Source organism: Abrus precatorius, unplaced genomic scaffold, assembly GCF_003935025.1.
Source record: "Abrus precatorius isolate BTA unplaced genomic scaffold, Abrus_2018 Scaffold7, whole genome shotgun sequence".
Lineage (NCBI taxonomy): Eukaryota > Viridiplantae > Streptophyta > Magnoliopsida > Fabales > Fabaceae > Abrus > Abrus precatorius.
The window spans coordinates 3,895,116-3,910,062 of NW_020874417.1; the positions used below are offsets into that span (position 1 = coordinate 3,895,116).

Genomic DNA, 14,947 nt, shown 5'->3' on the forward strand with positions numbered 1-14,947 from the left:
TTAATACAATATAATATTTATTATTAATAATATATTTTTAATAATTTTATTTATATTTTATTTTAAATCAATACTATAACTATAACTAATAAATTTTCCTTGCACGTGAATCATTAAATTAAATTATATTTTAACTAATTTTTTTAAAAAAAAAATATTATATGATTAGTTTTTAATTTAATAAAGTATATATTTTTAAAAAGAGTAAATACTATAATTAATAATAATAAATATTTTATTATATTAAATAAACTAAAATTAACATTTTATTTAAAAATATATAACATAAATAAAATCACTCTAATAAAAATATTAAAAAAGTTATTGCTTGATAATAATTATAAAAAAATTAATTTTAAAATACACCTAAAATAAATAAATCCTAATAAATATTTTCCAATCTCATAATTATTGATTAACAATTAATTCTGAAGACCATATCGTCATTAGAGGAAACAAACGACATCTTAATCGCAAGAAATAAAATCTAAAAGATAATAAAAAGGGAGAAACGAAGAGATTGATTAAAATTTTGATGGGTATATAAGAGTGGATGGCAATTGATAGAGGCATTGATCAAGCTTAACGCACCTCATTAGCAGCGCATCAATTCCGAAGTAATTAGCATTAGCAAGCACTCTAATCGGTAATTATCAACAAACATAACTATTTACACTATCACCACCCTATGTTTTTTCCAACTTGCAAGCTTTCGTGTGCAATCACCCTCTCCCTTGGTTTTCTCCAATTTCTGTTATTATTTTTATTTTATAATTTCGGCAATCGTTTATCAATTCAATCTCTTATTCTCTCTCAGAGGAAACAATTCGGCGATAAAGTGAGACGAAGACGCAGGAGAAGATAGAAGGAAAGCGTTTCCTTAAAAATCACCATAAAATCGTGTTTATTTTGTTCATTCAAAAACTGGGTCTTCGACTTTCTCGAAGACCGATTAAGAACTACGACTAGGTACTACAACACAGATAACCATTGAAACTGTTGCCGTTTTGAGTCTTAAAGTTTTCGTCACTGATCGTGTTATTTTTGCTGTCATTGTTTGTTTCTTCATTATGATTGCTTTGTCCTTTTTTGTATTTAATGTTTTAAACATATTTTTTTTACCCTTTGTTCGTGATGCACTCAGGACGTGTTTGTGTAATATCTATTGTGGAACTTGTTGGTTTTGATTTGTTTGTTTGAGGTTTCGGTTGTTTTCTTTTAAATTGATTTAGTCTTTTGCTCCTAATGCGATTTCCTTGGTGGGAAGCAAAGTGGTTTGTGATGTTTTGATGTTATGAGAATGCATCATGGACGGACACCTACTGCAGCACTTTCACTTTTTTTAATTTGAGGGATTGAGGTTCGGCCTGATGTGATGACTGATTAACTGGAATGATGTTGAAAATTAAGAAAAATGGTTGCTTGTGCTGTTTATATTCGTGGACAGCTTTGAATGAGGGAAGAGTTTGGTTGCTTTGGACTGGAGTTATGAGCTTACCTTTTTTTTTATCCAAAAGAACTGAAATGACACAATGTCAGTTTTTGGCTCAGAATCCAAAGTTGTTTGGCCTATATGTGATTGAGGAGTTATGATAATGAATGAAAATTGACGATGTTTTGAACTGCACAGGGGTCTTCTTCCATTGGGGTGTAGAAGCAATTAATGGAAAGTCGAGGTCAAAAGCGTTCAGAAATGACAGATGGACTGCCTGCCGATAAGCGGGCATGCAGTTCTAGACCAAGTTCTTCAAACTCATCAGCTCAAACCCATATGAATTCAACACAGTCAACAGTGGAAGCCCATGATAATGACATGGATACTTCATCATCTGCTTCGGCTTCTAGCCGATCAGAGGGAGAGCCAGAGAAGGATTCAACTTATGGATCATGTGATTCAGATGACATGGAGCAGCATCATAACAGTCTCTATGAATATCATAGGCGGAGACTATCCAGTGATCATGGAAAATTTAAAAATATTATCTCTAGCTTGAGTGGGGAGACTGAACCTTCTGGTCAGTTAGCTATACTTACCGAACTTTGTGAAGTTTTGTCATTTTGCACAGAGGGTTCACTTTCCAGCATGACTTCAGACTTGTTATCACCACTACTTGTAAAGCTGGCAAAGCATGAGAGTAACCCAGACATAATGTTGTTTTCTATAAGGGCTATCACCTATATATGTGATTTGTATCCTCGGTCAGCTGGTTTTCTTGTTCGCCATGATGCTGTTCCTGCTTTATGTCAAAGATTATTGGCTATCCAGTATCAAGATGTGGCTGAACAAGTAATTATTACTTGCTTGTTTGTTCGTCTGTAATATATGTTTTTTAATAGAAATAAAGGAATATAAGTTATTGATGTTGTATTTATGTAGTGTCTCCAAGCATTGGAGAAAATATCTCGAGAGCAACCACTTGCTTGCTTACAGGCTGGGGCAATTATGGCTGTTTTAAACTTTATTGACTTCTTCTCAACAAGCATACAGGTAAGTCTCTAGCACAACAGGGCATCATCTTTAAGAGTAATGACCATTATTTTTTGCCATCCTTAAAAATCAATATGTTATAGTGTAAGTTAATAGAGGAGTGAAGAATTGTTTTCTTGTTTTACACATTCTCTCCCCCCTTCACCAGAGAGTGGCTCTTTCTACTGTGGTGAACATATGTAAGAAGCTTCCTTCTGAAAGCCCTTCACCTTTCATGGAGGCTGTGCCCATATTATGCAATCTTCTTCAGTATGAGGATCGCCAGGTACCAATAATGAATTTAAGATGGTTGTAATGCAAATTTGTATCTGTTCATTCTGTTGTGGTTTCATCTTCTTTTTGTAATATTTACTGACCTGCAAATGTACTTCTGAAGCTTGTCGAAAATGTTGCTACCTGCTTAATCAAAATTGTGGAGCGAGTTGCTCAGTCCTCTGAAATGTTGGATGAACTTTGTAAGCATGGATTGATCCAACATGTTACACATCTTTTAAGTTTAAATGGACGGACAACCCTATCTCAATTAATTTACAATGTAAGCATTTTTTCCTGTCAAATTCTTATCCTAAAAATTTCCCCCTTATTCTTATGAACTTCGAAGTTGATATGAATCTATTATTTTGCTTGGCAGGGATTGATAGGATTACTTGTCAAACTTTCATCTGGATCAGTTGTAGCCTTCAGGACTTTATATGAGCTCAATATAAGCAGCATATTGAGAGATATATTATCTACATTTGACCTCTCACATGGAGTCTCAACGTCACAGCTTGGTGATGGACATTGTAATCGGGTATGCAGCTAATGCTTGACACCATTGTCTTTAACTGGTGTGCAGCAGCGCAGTTTGATTAATTTCCTGTTTCAAAAGTGGAGAGTATTAACATTTTCGTTTGGTTGTGTTGAATTTGGTAGTTGGTAATGTTTTCGTATTAACAACTGGTCCATTTCTTCAAGCTTAGAAAATTAATTATGGGGTACAACTTTATTAGACCTTTTTTTCAGATGTTTGTAGCTTTTGAGAAAACACAAACATTTTTTTGGTTTTTTCACATTTTTTTCAAAAACTAACGATTATTAAAAAAATTTATAATCTTCTTTCAATTAAAAAAAGCCTTTAATCAAACTGAAAAATGGATTGAGTGTGCGGGCACAATTACTTGTTCATATCTGAGAATCTATGACAATATGGCTCTGTATCCCCATAACCGGTGTTGGATATTGGATGTTTGATCCTCCACCTGACTATTTATCCTCCTTTCCCATTGGCTTGGTGGTCCAGATAAATGTCCTTCAAAAACATCCAAATCAATCTATTAAGTTGGGCAGTCTTAATAATCAAACATGAATATCCTTTGGAAATTTAAGGAAAAATGCATCCAAAAGTTTACAAACATTATTTTGTATCTCCTAGATATATGTTGTATTCTAATCGATTTGGTAGGTGAAATTTATCATTATTTAGCACTGGCCAGTTTAGTTGTGAACAATCTTGATTCATAGATTACTGGTGAATTCATTTTCTTTAGAAAATTCTTATGACTTGAGCCATACTGCATTAGGTATTTAGAGTTAAATTTATTCCTCTTGTTTTGTTTGTTGAAGATTTTTCTTCATATTTATTTAGCACTGTCATTCAGAAATGCAAGGGAAGGTTTTTTCTTCTTATAAACTCAAGTTTGTGTCATTTGAGGGATTTCTTAAAAATAAGCATCATGAAAGATTTGTCATATAGTTTGCTGACTTTCTAGGTTTATGAAGTACTCAAATTGCTAAATGAGCTTCTCCCTGGTGGGGCTAAAGATCAGAATGATCAACTGATGCTAGACAAAGAATCCTTTCTAGCTAATCGCCCAGATCTCCTGCAAAGGCTTGGGATGGATGTGTTTCCCATGTTAATCCAGGTTCGTTTATTTTCTTGTAATTAGCTAAGTTCTCTTCCTTTTTTATTACATTGCAATACCCACTTCATCCTTTTACAGGTGTTCAACTCTGGTGCGAGTTTATATGTTTGCCACGGATGTTTATCTGTTATGTACAAGCTAGTTTGTTTGAGCAAATCTGACATGCTTGTTGAATTGCTTAAGAATGCCAATATTTCAAGGTGAAATAACCTTTTCCTTACTGTTGCAATATAAAATGCATTTTGTTAAATATATTGATGATTTTTATCTGGTTAATATGGCAGTTTTTTGGCTGGAGTATTCACTCGAAAGGATCACCACATGCTGATGCTAGCCTTACAAATTGTTGAGATAATCCTTCAAAATTTTTCAGATGATTTCTTGAAGCTGTTTGTTAAGGAAGGTGTCTTTTTTGCCATTGATGCACTCTTAACACCAGAAAAATCTTCACAATTGATGTATCCGGTATTTAGTGGCATTCAGCTGTCGTTGGATGCCAGTCAAAAGTCTGCTTCAAGAGAGGCCCTCAAGTGCCTATGTTATGCATTTTCAACTGGACAATCTCCTACATCATCAGAAGCTGGAAATTGCAAACTTGACAAAGACTCTGTTTATAATCTTGCAGAGATGATTAAAACAAAATACTTAGCTCCAGAATTATATGACTCTGAGAAAGGATTGACTGATATTCTACAGAATCTCCGAGCACTTTCTAATGATTTGTTGAGCATGTCTACTGACAGTAGTGCTCTTGCTTTGCATGAAGAGAAGATCAATAGTATACTGTATCAGATTATGAACAAACTTACTGGCAAGGAACAGGTTTCGACTTTTGAATTTATTGAAAGTGGAGTTGTGAAGTCACTTGCTAACTTTTTATCTGTTGGTCAGTATACAATGGAAAAAAAGGCAGTACAGGTTGCTGTCATAGAAAAACGTTTTGAGGCTTTGGCTAGTGTATGCTTATGTGCTGCTCAGCCTCTCTCTGGTGAAACTCCCCTTTCTATATTAATTAGGAACCTGCAGAGTGCCCTGACTTCATTGGAAGCTTTCCCTATTATTCTGAGCAATGGGCCAAAACTGAGAAATTCATATGCTACCGTTCCTAATGGGTGTTCCATTCCTTATCCTAGTTTGAAAGTCCGTTTTGTCAGGGGTGATAATGAGACTTTGCTGAATGACTACACTGATGATTTTCTTACTGTTGACCCATTTTCCTCTTTGGATTCCATTGAAAGATATCTACGGCCAAAGGTCAGTGTCAAAAGCACAGAGCATGTTAGTCCATCATCCATCCAAGTGTTGCAACCCGAAAGCCCACCCCTTCAATCACCATCAAATGCAAGTTCCTGCCCAGTTGAAATCCCAGTAATTTTGGGGCCTGCTGACATGACTACAGATCTCTCCGAAACACAGGTAAGATTTGTAATCATGGTTATTTATGAATGGAAGTGTCTTTTTGTGTGTGTCTGTGTCATTTCGTTTGTAAATTTGTCTTATTTTTGGGAATTGAATGGTTGTTTCTTAATTTAAATTTTTTTTTAATACAACTACACATATTTTGCAGAGAGAAAAGCCAAAGTTGTCTGTCGATGTGAATGCTGGGGAATCGTCATCCTCTGGAACTCAGGTAGTAATAATATTTCTAATTAGTTAATAATGCAGATTATTCTTGTTTATTATTTGTGTCAAACTTAGTTAATACTTATTCTAAATAATTGTTCTTTGCATGTAGTGTTGATGCATTTTCTAATTTGTGTTATTTGTTTTTAACATTTATCAACCAACATTATATTTTTTCTGATTACTTGAAGATAATTTTCTATTTGTTTTTGAGAATTTGAGATGTCTTGATGCTTGATAATTTTCTATTTTTTGGTATTCTTGAATTAACATTTGTGCTATGCTGAAATTAATGCTTGCTAGTTATGCTGTTCTTATTGTATCTCTCTCTCAATAAAATAAAATAAAATCTGCTACTTATTTTATTTTCTGTTTTATCATGAATCATTATAACAAGTATATTATAATTTTATGTGCACTTAAGAATATATATAAACTTTTTTGCATATTTCTAATAGGGGTATGGTGAACAAGAACTGCAATTCAGTGCAGAACCAGACTCAACGCTAGAAAGACAGGATCCTTCATCTTGTAGTGATGAAACTTCTCAAAAACTTGTTTTTTACCTTGAAGGACAATGTCTGGATCATAAATTGACTTTATATCAGGCAATTCTTCGCCATCTAATTAAACAAAATGATTCTTTTTCTACTGCAAAACTATGGTGTCAAGCGCATATATTAACCTATGGAAGGGCTGTGAAACCTGAGGACATAATACCTCCAGACTGTCATTCTTCGCATCAAGATTTCTCTAATGATAAAGTTCTAGCTTATTATCAGCATACTCCTTTTTTCTCAGACATGTTCTCTGTTGATCTTATTTCTGATTTGGAGAAGTCAAGTCCAACTTATGACATTTTGTTTCTTCTTAAGAGCTTAGAAGGCATGAACAGATTTATATCTCACCTTATATCCCGTGAAAGAATTTGTGCTTTTGCTGAAGGGAAAGTTGATAACCTGGATGACCTAAAAATAACAGTTCCTTCTGTGCAACAAAATGAGTTTGTAAGCTCTAAGTTGACAGAGAAGCTAGAGCAACAGATGAGGGACTCTTTGGCAGTATCCATTGGTGGTATGCCTTTGTGGTGTTGTCAATTAATGGCTTCATGTCCTTTTCTATTTAGTTTCGAGGCAAGATGCAAGTACTTCAAATTGGAAGCATTTGGTCACCCACAAATTCAACCTCATATGTCCTACAGCAGCTCAGGAACAGTGAATGACAGGCGACTGAGCCCTGGTGGATTGGCTCGAAAGAAATTTTTAGTTTATCGTGACCGTATTCTGGAGTCTGCTGCACAAATGATGGACCTACATGCCAGTAATAAAGTGGTTCTTGAAGTGGAATATGATGAAGAAGTGGGCACTGGTCTTGGACCAACTTTGGAATTTTACACGTTGGTGTGCCAGGAGTTCCAGAAATCTGGCTTGGGTATGTGGAGAGAGGACTCTTCTTCCTTTACCGTCAAGACAAATTGGCAGGCTGAGGAAATTGGAGTCTATTCTCTTTGTGGACTCTTTCCTCGTCCGTGGTTATCAGTACAAGATACATCCAGTGACATACAGTTCTCTGAAGTAAAAAAGAGATTTTTCCTTCTAGGCCAAGTTGTTGCTAAAGCACTTCAAGATGGAAGGGTCTTAGATCTCCACTTCTCTAAAGCCTTCTATAAACTTATTCTTGGAAAGGTAATCAGTTTTGGATTCAATTGACAAACTTCTCATGAGTTTGCAACCAGCAACACAAACTAAAATTTATAATAATGTACATTATAACTGACTGAATCTCTCTATGTGCTTATTACCATGTTTTTGTAGGAACTTTCTCTCTATGACATACAGTCCCTTGACCCTGGGCTTGGTAGGGTGCTGCGAGAGTTTCAAGCACTAATTAACCGGAAAAAAATTGTGGAATCTGTCTGTGGAGGGAATTCTGAATTGCAATATGAACTGAGCTTTCGAGATACCAGAATTGATGATCTTTATATTGATTTTACTCTTCCTGGCTATCCTGATATTGTTCTTGCTTCAGGGCCTGATCATTCCATGGTAAGGCATTGCTTAATATTTTTGCTATTCAATTTTTTCTTTAATAACTTCAATGGCAGAATAGAAGCTATATGTGTTCATCATTTTTTGTAGGTAAATATGAGAAACCTGGAGGACTATGTTTCACTAATTGTGGATGCAACTGTGAGGTCTGGAATTTCACGACAACTGGAAGCTTTTAAGTCTGGCTTTAACCAGGTCTTTCTCTTTGTCTTAATAATAGTCAAAATTCTTTATTAGCTGCTTCTGTTTTTTCAAATGAGTAATGACCCACTGTTTAAATTAAAACAAGGAACTTTTTGGTTGTTTCAGTCTGTGTCTGATAAAATTGAAGAGAATTGCATCTCAAAAGGGAAAAAAAGCCCAAAAAAATTGGGGTTTCATAAGGGCAAAACTTAGGTGCTATCAGTATTGTTTACTAATTGAAATTATAATTTTATCTCTGTAATCTACAATAACATTTATTGCAAACCTACTATTAAAATAAAACTTTAATTTTAATTGGTAAATAATACTAACAACATGTAAAAAACAACACATAAGTTTTGACCTACCTTTACATAATACATGATGGACAAAATGAGCTGTGTTTGAAGCTAACTTCTGTAAACAAGAGTAAGAGTGTTATTATCTTTTGTCGTTTGAAGGGCTGCATTATGAGCTATGGCTCCCATTTTTGAACTAGACGAGTTTTGGAGAAAAAGGACGGGAAAGAGAGAAAATAGATGCTTTGTTGAAAAAAGCTGAGAGTAAAAAAAACCACCCTGGCTACAACTTATTATACATCTGTTCTTTTGTTTGGTGTCCAGTTCATTTGTCTGGCCTCTCATTATTATTATGTGTTCTCTGATCAATCGATCAGGTGTCTAAGTAGGTTTTACAATTGTTGCTAAATTCCTTGGGTAATGTACATGGCTGTTGGAACTTCATGCATATCTGTGTCTGATGTTGGCATTGATATAATCTTGTACTTCATTTAGTGCCCTCGTTTTCATTATCCTTTATATGCTGGCAAATTAGAGCAGGGATTCACTGAGAGAAGTCTGATGTTTAAGACTACGGAACCTAGGTCAAATACTTGGACTATTATGCTGTTTATATGTGATACTTTTGTTTAATATAATATCATAAATAGGTTTAGTGTCTCAACTGTTTAGTAAGTTATTTCTGTATGTGTTCATGACAGGTCATCAACATTAGTACACTTAATATTAGGTTTTCCTTAGGATTTACCATTTAATTTTTGATATATTTTGTTGTCATTTTAAATTCCTTTTTTTCTTTCAAACTTGTTTTCAACTTTCAGGTTTTCCCCATCAAACATCTACAGATTTTCAATGAAGAAGAGCTTGAGCGTATGCTCTGTGGAGAGTACGATTCTTGGGCTGTGAGTATAAATTTCATTTTCTTAATCAATTGGTATACATTTCCTTTTCTTGTAGAGAGGATAGGAAGAGCACTAACAACAACAACAATAATAATAATGTCTTGTTACCAGATCAATGAGCTGGCAGATCACATTAAGTTCGATCATGGGTACACTGCTAGCAGTCCTCCTATTGTTAATGTAAGCATTCTTGTACTTTTACATACGTCTGATCATATGTTCTGAATTCTTTTTTTTATAACCTGAATCTCATAATTTATGAACTACCTACTGCTGTGGACTCAGTTGTTGGAGATTATTCGAGAGTTTGACCATGAACAGCGACGAGCATTTCTGCAGTTTGTGACAGGTGCACCCCGGCTTCCTCCAGGTGGATTGGCATCTCTCAACCCAAAGTTGACTATTGTCCGAAAGGTGTACACCAGATTATACTTCATATTTTTCAGTGTGACTTTTGTACTTGATTGTTTTCTTTGTATTTTCTACTTATACCCGTTTGTGTTTTAACAGCATTGCAGCAACCGGGCAGACACAGACCTACCAAGTGTGATGACTTGTGCAAATTATCTTAAGCTACCTCCGTACTCATCAAAAGTATCGCTCCAATTTTCACTATTCCAAACTTATATTAGTAAAAACACATCAAACATATTTTAGATTTTTTTTTTTTTCTTGAGCCTAAAATATTCTTTGGTACTTTATTCATTTTCAGGAAAGGATGAAAGAGAAGCTCTTGTATGCCATAACGGAGGGTCAAGGATCTTTCCACCTTTCATAACTTCACTCTCTTGACTGGATCCGTATTTTGAATCATGAAGATGTAATTATTAGGGTAAGTGATAGTAATGTAAATAAGGTTGTTAACGAGTTGCTGGCAGTGGTGCTCACAACGAGCTACTTGGGGATGGAGCTACTGTCTTCACTGACTAAATTGTTGGGGGTGTGTACATAGCAGCATGCTGATAGTTTAGTTGATTGACTAGTGTCAGCTGTACAGAAACGGAGGGCACTTTCCAGGGTCATGCTTTGATATTTGATGTACAGTATTTTATGTACAGGAACTTTTATCATTAATATTTATTAGTCGTTGACGTGCAATTATAATAGCTGCTTTCTTTGCTTCTGCCTACACCTGGGATATTGGATTTCCCTTGGAAGTTTCGTACCGCATTTTTCTTATTTATCATTTTTACTTCCATTTACAGTTTTGCAATGTGACATGTAAAAAAATTGAGATGACTTGAGCTCACATTAAGCAACTGTCTAAAATTTTGCTTAGTTGTGAATGTGAAAGCTTAAGTGGTATCACACACTAATTATGTAGCCTGTAGGTTCTAAATCCGCCTTAAAAGTTAAACTCGTGTTTATAAGAATGAATTGAATGTAAGGAAGGATTTCTGACTATAGGTTCTTGATAGTTCAAAACTACAAAAGCTTCTAAAAGATTTTCTGTACATGCAAAATTGATTAATTTTAAACTATCAAGTGAATTTAAGGAATTGAGTTGTTGGGTTTTGAATTATAATTGACTGTACAATTGATATATAATTGTATGTTTTTTCTGTTCATCTTAGCAAATCTGCAAGTCTACTCAAATATGAAATGTACATAAGCCGTTGAAGTTCAAGATATGGTACAAATTGTACAAATTTTAACGATAAGATCAAATGTAACACAGATATGAGAAGATACTTCTTTTTTAAATATGGTTGGAGTTGTATGCAATGCAGACTATCCGAATCCATCCATTTCCTTGCGGCAGGTGAAGTGCATGAGAAAAACTAGAGGACGGAACCCAAAAAACATATTCAGTAGCAATTCCATTATTACAACATCTCCCAAAAATCTATAGCAACAATCATATTTATACCTAAGGTATTGCTACTTAAGGGTGCTCATTAAAATTTAATAAAAATTATTAGAAGTTACATTAAACATACATTAAAAACTTCTTTATTAGAAATTATACTTTTTGCAGTAATTTTTTTATTTAATCATTCTCTTAAAAGCACTGATTAATGTTTATCGTGCATATATCTGCCTGCACAATCTACCACGCTTTTTAAATTTTCTTTCCTTTTTTCTTGTTTTTCATCAATCCCCTATTTGTTCCAGAGAAAAAAGCTGAAAATAAATTAAATAAAAATAAAAAATTGTTTCCAAAATCAAAAGTCAATTATTATTATTATTATCCTTTCTTTATTTCTTCAACTAAATAAAAAATACATTATAATTCATATTTTTAATTTTTCTTTCCTAGTATCTGCACGAACCAGAAGTATACACGTACACATAACATAAACCTTTTTCTTTCCTTATCCTGTTTTCTGAAATGGGGGAGCAACATCAGCCATGAACGCAACATTACTACAAACTCCGTTCTCTACAACCTCCACTTCACCATTCCCACACTCTCACCACCCTTCCCCTCCCTTCAAACTCACCATCTCACACGCCAACCCCTCACTCGCCACAACCACAACCTCCCAACCACGCGACCAAAACCTTCTTTTTCTCTTACGCGAACGCAAAACTGAAGAAGCTTGGCTCGCTTACACCAACTCCGCTCACCTCCCAAACCCCACTTGCCTTAGCCGCTTAGTCTCCCAACTATCTTATCAGAACACCCTCTCCTCCCTCACACGCGCCCAATCCATCGTCACGCGCCTCCGCCATGAACGCCAGCTACACCGCCTTGACTCCAACTCCCTCGGCCTCCTCGCCGTCGCCGCCGCCAAGGCCGGCCACACCCTCTACGCGGCCTCTCTCGTCAAGTCCATGCTTCGCTCCGGCTACCTCCCCCACGTCAAGGCCTGGACCGCCGTCGTCGCCCGCCTCGCTTGCTCCCCCGATGACGGCCCCTCTGACGCGCTCAAACTCTTCCGTGCAGTCACGCGCCGCCTCCGGAAACTCCCCGACCCTGACTTCGCCGCCGATTCGCGCCCCGACACGGCGGCGCTAAACGCCGCGCTTAATGCCTGCGCGAATTTAGGCGACGCCGAGGCGTTCTGCCAACTGTTCGACGAAATGCCTCAGTTCAATGTTGAACCTGATGCGCTCAGTTATAACACATTGATGAAGCTGTGTGTTAAAATTGATAGAAAGGACTTGCTAGTGTTTATTTTGGAAAGGGTTCTTCAGTTGGGTATTCCTCTTTGTATCACCACTTTGCATTCCCTTGTTTCTGCTTATGTTGAATTTGGTGATTTGGAAATTGCTGAGAAAGTTGTTCAAGCAATGAGGGAACAAAGGAAAGACCTTTGCAAATTACTTAGGGAGTCTAATTTAGAATATTCAAGTGAAAATGATAATGATAATGATGATGGTGGTGGTGGTGGTGTAGAAGAAGAATATTTTGTTTTTAAGAAATTGCTTCCGAATTTGATGGATAAGAGTGGGAATGAACCACCCTTGTTGCCAAAAGCATATGCTCCAAATACAAGGATGTACACCACTCTAATGAAGGGTTATATGAAAGCAGGGCGTGTTAGTGACACAGTGAGAATGCTCGAGGCAATGCGGCATCAGGATGATAAGGGTAGTCACCCTGATCATGTTTCTTACACCACTGTGGTTTCAGCACTTGTCAAGGTTGGTTCCATGGACCGTGCTCGTCAAGTTCTTGCTGAAATGACAAGGATTGGTGTGCCTGCCAATCGCATAACATACAACATTCTCCTTAAGGGTTATTGCAAACAGCTGCAGATAGATAAGGCGAGAGAGTTGCTTAAGGAGATGGCTGATGATGTAGGGATTCAGCCTGATGTGGTGTCCTATAATATACTCATTGATGGGTGTATTTTGGTTGATGACAGTGCTGGAGCTCTTTCCTTCTTCAATGAGATGAGGGCAAGAGGGATAGCTCCCACCAAGATTAGTTACACTACTTTGATGAAAGCTTTTGCTTTCTCGGGTCAACCAAAGCTGGCTCGCAGGGTCTTTGATGAGATGGTCAATGACCCGCGAGTGAAGGCGGATTCAATTGCCTGGAACATGCTGGTTGAAGGGTATTGTAGGTTGGGGTTAGTGGAAGAAGCAAAGAAAGTGATTCAGAAGATGAAGGAGAATGGGCTTAATCCTGATGTGGGCACTTATGGGAGTTTAGCCAATGGAATTGCTTGGGCTAGGAAACCAGGAGAGGCACTTATTCTTTGGAATGAAGTGAAAGAAAGGTGGGAAGTGGGAAAGGAAAGGGGCAAGGTTGATTGTTCTAATGTTTCCCCATTGATACCTGATGAAGGGCTTTTAGATACTCTTGCTGATATATGTGTGAGGGCTGCTTTCTTTAGAAAGGCTTTGGAAATTGTGGCTTGCATGGAAGAGAATGGGATTGCTCCCAACAAGACCAAGTTTACTAGAATCTATGTGGAAATGCATTCAAGAATGTTCACTAGTAAGCATGCTTCCAAGGCTAGACAAGACAGAAGAGTAGAGAGAAAAAGGGCTGCTGAGGCTTTCAAGTTTTGGCTGGGTTTGCCTAATTCCTATTATGATGGAAGTGAGTGGCGGTTACAACCTATGGAGGGGTATGAATCTACTACCACTGATTGGGTTTAGTTGCTTGCTCATGCTGCTACATCATGCTGTGTCAAAACAAACTCTAGTGTAAGTAAGGGATCGTGTACACTAGAATGTAGAAAATCAATGTAACTTAAGGAAAAGGGAAATTTTTGTGATTTTTTTTAGCACATCGGTGTCCACTCTTTCTTGCATTCACAAGAGAATCATGGATCTTTTATATCTTACTTTTTATGTTTCAAAAGATTAATATAATACCATAAATTTATAATATAGTATATTTTAGTAAAAACATTTTTACAAAATTAACTTTCTACATTCTGTATTGTATAGAATATATCGTGTAAATTATTCTATTTTGTACAATTCATATGGTACTTTAAACTTTATATTACATGCTATCAAATTTTATTCTATCATGTGTAATTTAATTTTTATCTCTTTTCTCGTTGTTTTTTATACGTCTGATTTATATAATGTTTATTAAAAATATTAAATACAAAACTTATATATAGTTTTGTTAAATATATGAAATTTTATCGTGAGAAAATCAATTTAACATAGAACTTGTTTACATCTATGTTTTTTTTTTTGTTAGTCTTTTATAATAGTTTTAAGAAATTGTCTCTCATTGATATTAAATAATTTAAATTTTAATTATTTTGAAGATATAAAAATAACTGATTATTTTAAATTTTATTATAACATGAGTTTAATTGTAAAGCATTTAGAAAATAAGAGGATTTTTGTGTGACATAATTTTAAAATATAAAGAAAGAAATTTCTATAAATTTTAATAATAGAGATTTTATTTAAGTCCAAAATAAAAAGTAGGCTAGAATAACGTACTAAATACAATTCTTAAAAATGAGTTTGCATTGCAGTGGTGGTTTAGAGTTTAGGGTTTAGATTTTTATTTTATTTTAATTTATTATTCAATTATAAATGGCCAACATTAGAAGATTCAAAGTTCATGTATAGG

At 35.5% G+C, this 14,947-nt stretch overlaps 2 protein-coding genes across 2 annotated transcripts; both read left to right on the plus strand.

The window, feature by feature from the left end:
• Positions 1 to 713: 713 nt before the first annotated feature.
• Positions 714 to 10,549, plus strand: LOC113870789 (E3 ubiquitin-protein ligase UPL4). The gene is made up of 19 exons (XM_027507248.1): positions 714 to 969; positions 1,631 to 2,287; positions 2,378 to 2,488; positions 2,637 to 2,753; positions 2,865 to 3,023; positions 3,120 to 3,281; positions 4,240 to 4,392; positions 4,471 to 4,592; positions 4,677 to 5,808; positions 5,960 to 6,022; positions 6,474 to 6,744; positions 6,781 to 7,700; positions 7,830 to 8,060; positions 8,154 to 8,258; positions 9,367 to 9,447; positions 9,559 to 9,627; positions 9,733 to 9,861; positions 9,958 to 10,041; positions 10,160 to 10,549. The coding sequence occupies exons 2-19, from the start codon at positions 1,664 to 1,666 to the stop codon at positions 10,223 to 10,225; spliced, it is 4,599 nt and encodes a 1,532-aa protein (XP_027363049.1). The 5' UTR covers positions 714 to 969; positions 1,631 to 1,663; the 3' UTR covers positions 10,226 to 10,549.
• Positions 10,550 to 11,739: 1,190 nt separating this feature from the next.
• LOC113872177 (pentatricopeptide repeat-containing protein At3g09650, chloroplastic) lies at positions 11,740 to 14,372 on the plus strand. The gene has a single exon (XM_027509508.1). The coding sequence runs from the start codon at positions 11,800 to 11,802 to the stop codon at positions 14,002 to 14,004; it is 2,205 nt and encodes a 734-aa protein (XP_027365309.1). The 5' UTR covers positions 11,740 to 11,799; the 3' UTR covers positions 14,005 to 14,372.
• The last annotated feature ends 575 nt before the right edge of the window (positions 14,373 to 14,947 follow it).

What these genes read in the sequence shown, in the direction of transcription:
- LOC113870789 (XM_027507248.1), top strand. Translation starts at nt 1,664, where the DNA reads ATGGAAAGTCGAGGTCAAAAGCGTTCAGAAATGACAGATGGACTGCCT. An exon ending in TATCTCAATTAATTTACAAT is followed by an intron (nt 3,024 to 3,119) that starts GTAAGCATTTTT and finishes TTTGCTTGGCAG; the next exon opens with GGATTGATAGGATTACTTGT. An exon ending in ATAAACTTATTCTTGGAAAG is followed by an intron (nt 7,701 to 7,829) that starts GTAATCAGTTTT and finishes ATGTTTTTGTAG; the next exon opens with GAACTTTCTCTCTATGACAT.
- LOC113872177 (XM_027509508.1), top strand. Translation starts at nt 11,800, where the DNA reads ATGAACGCAACATTACTACAAACTCCGTTCTCTACAACCTCCACTTCA.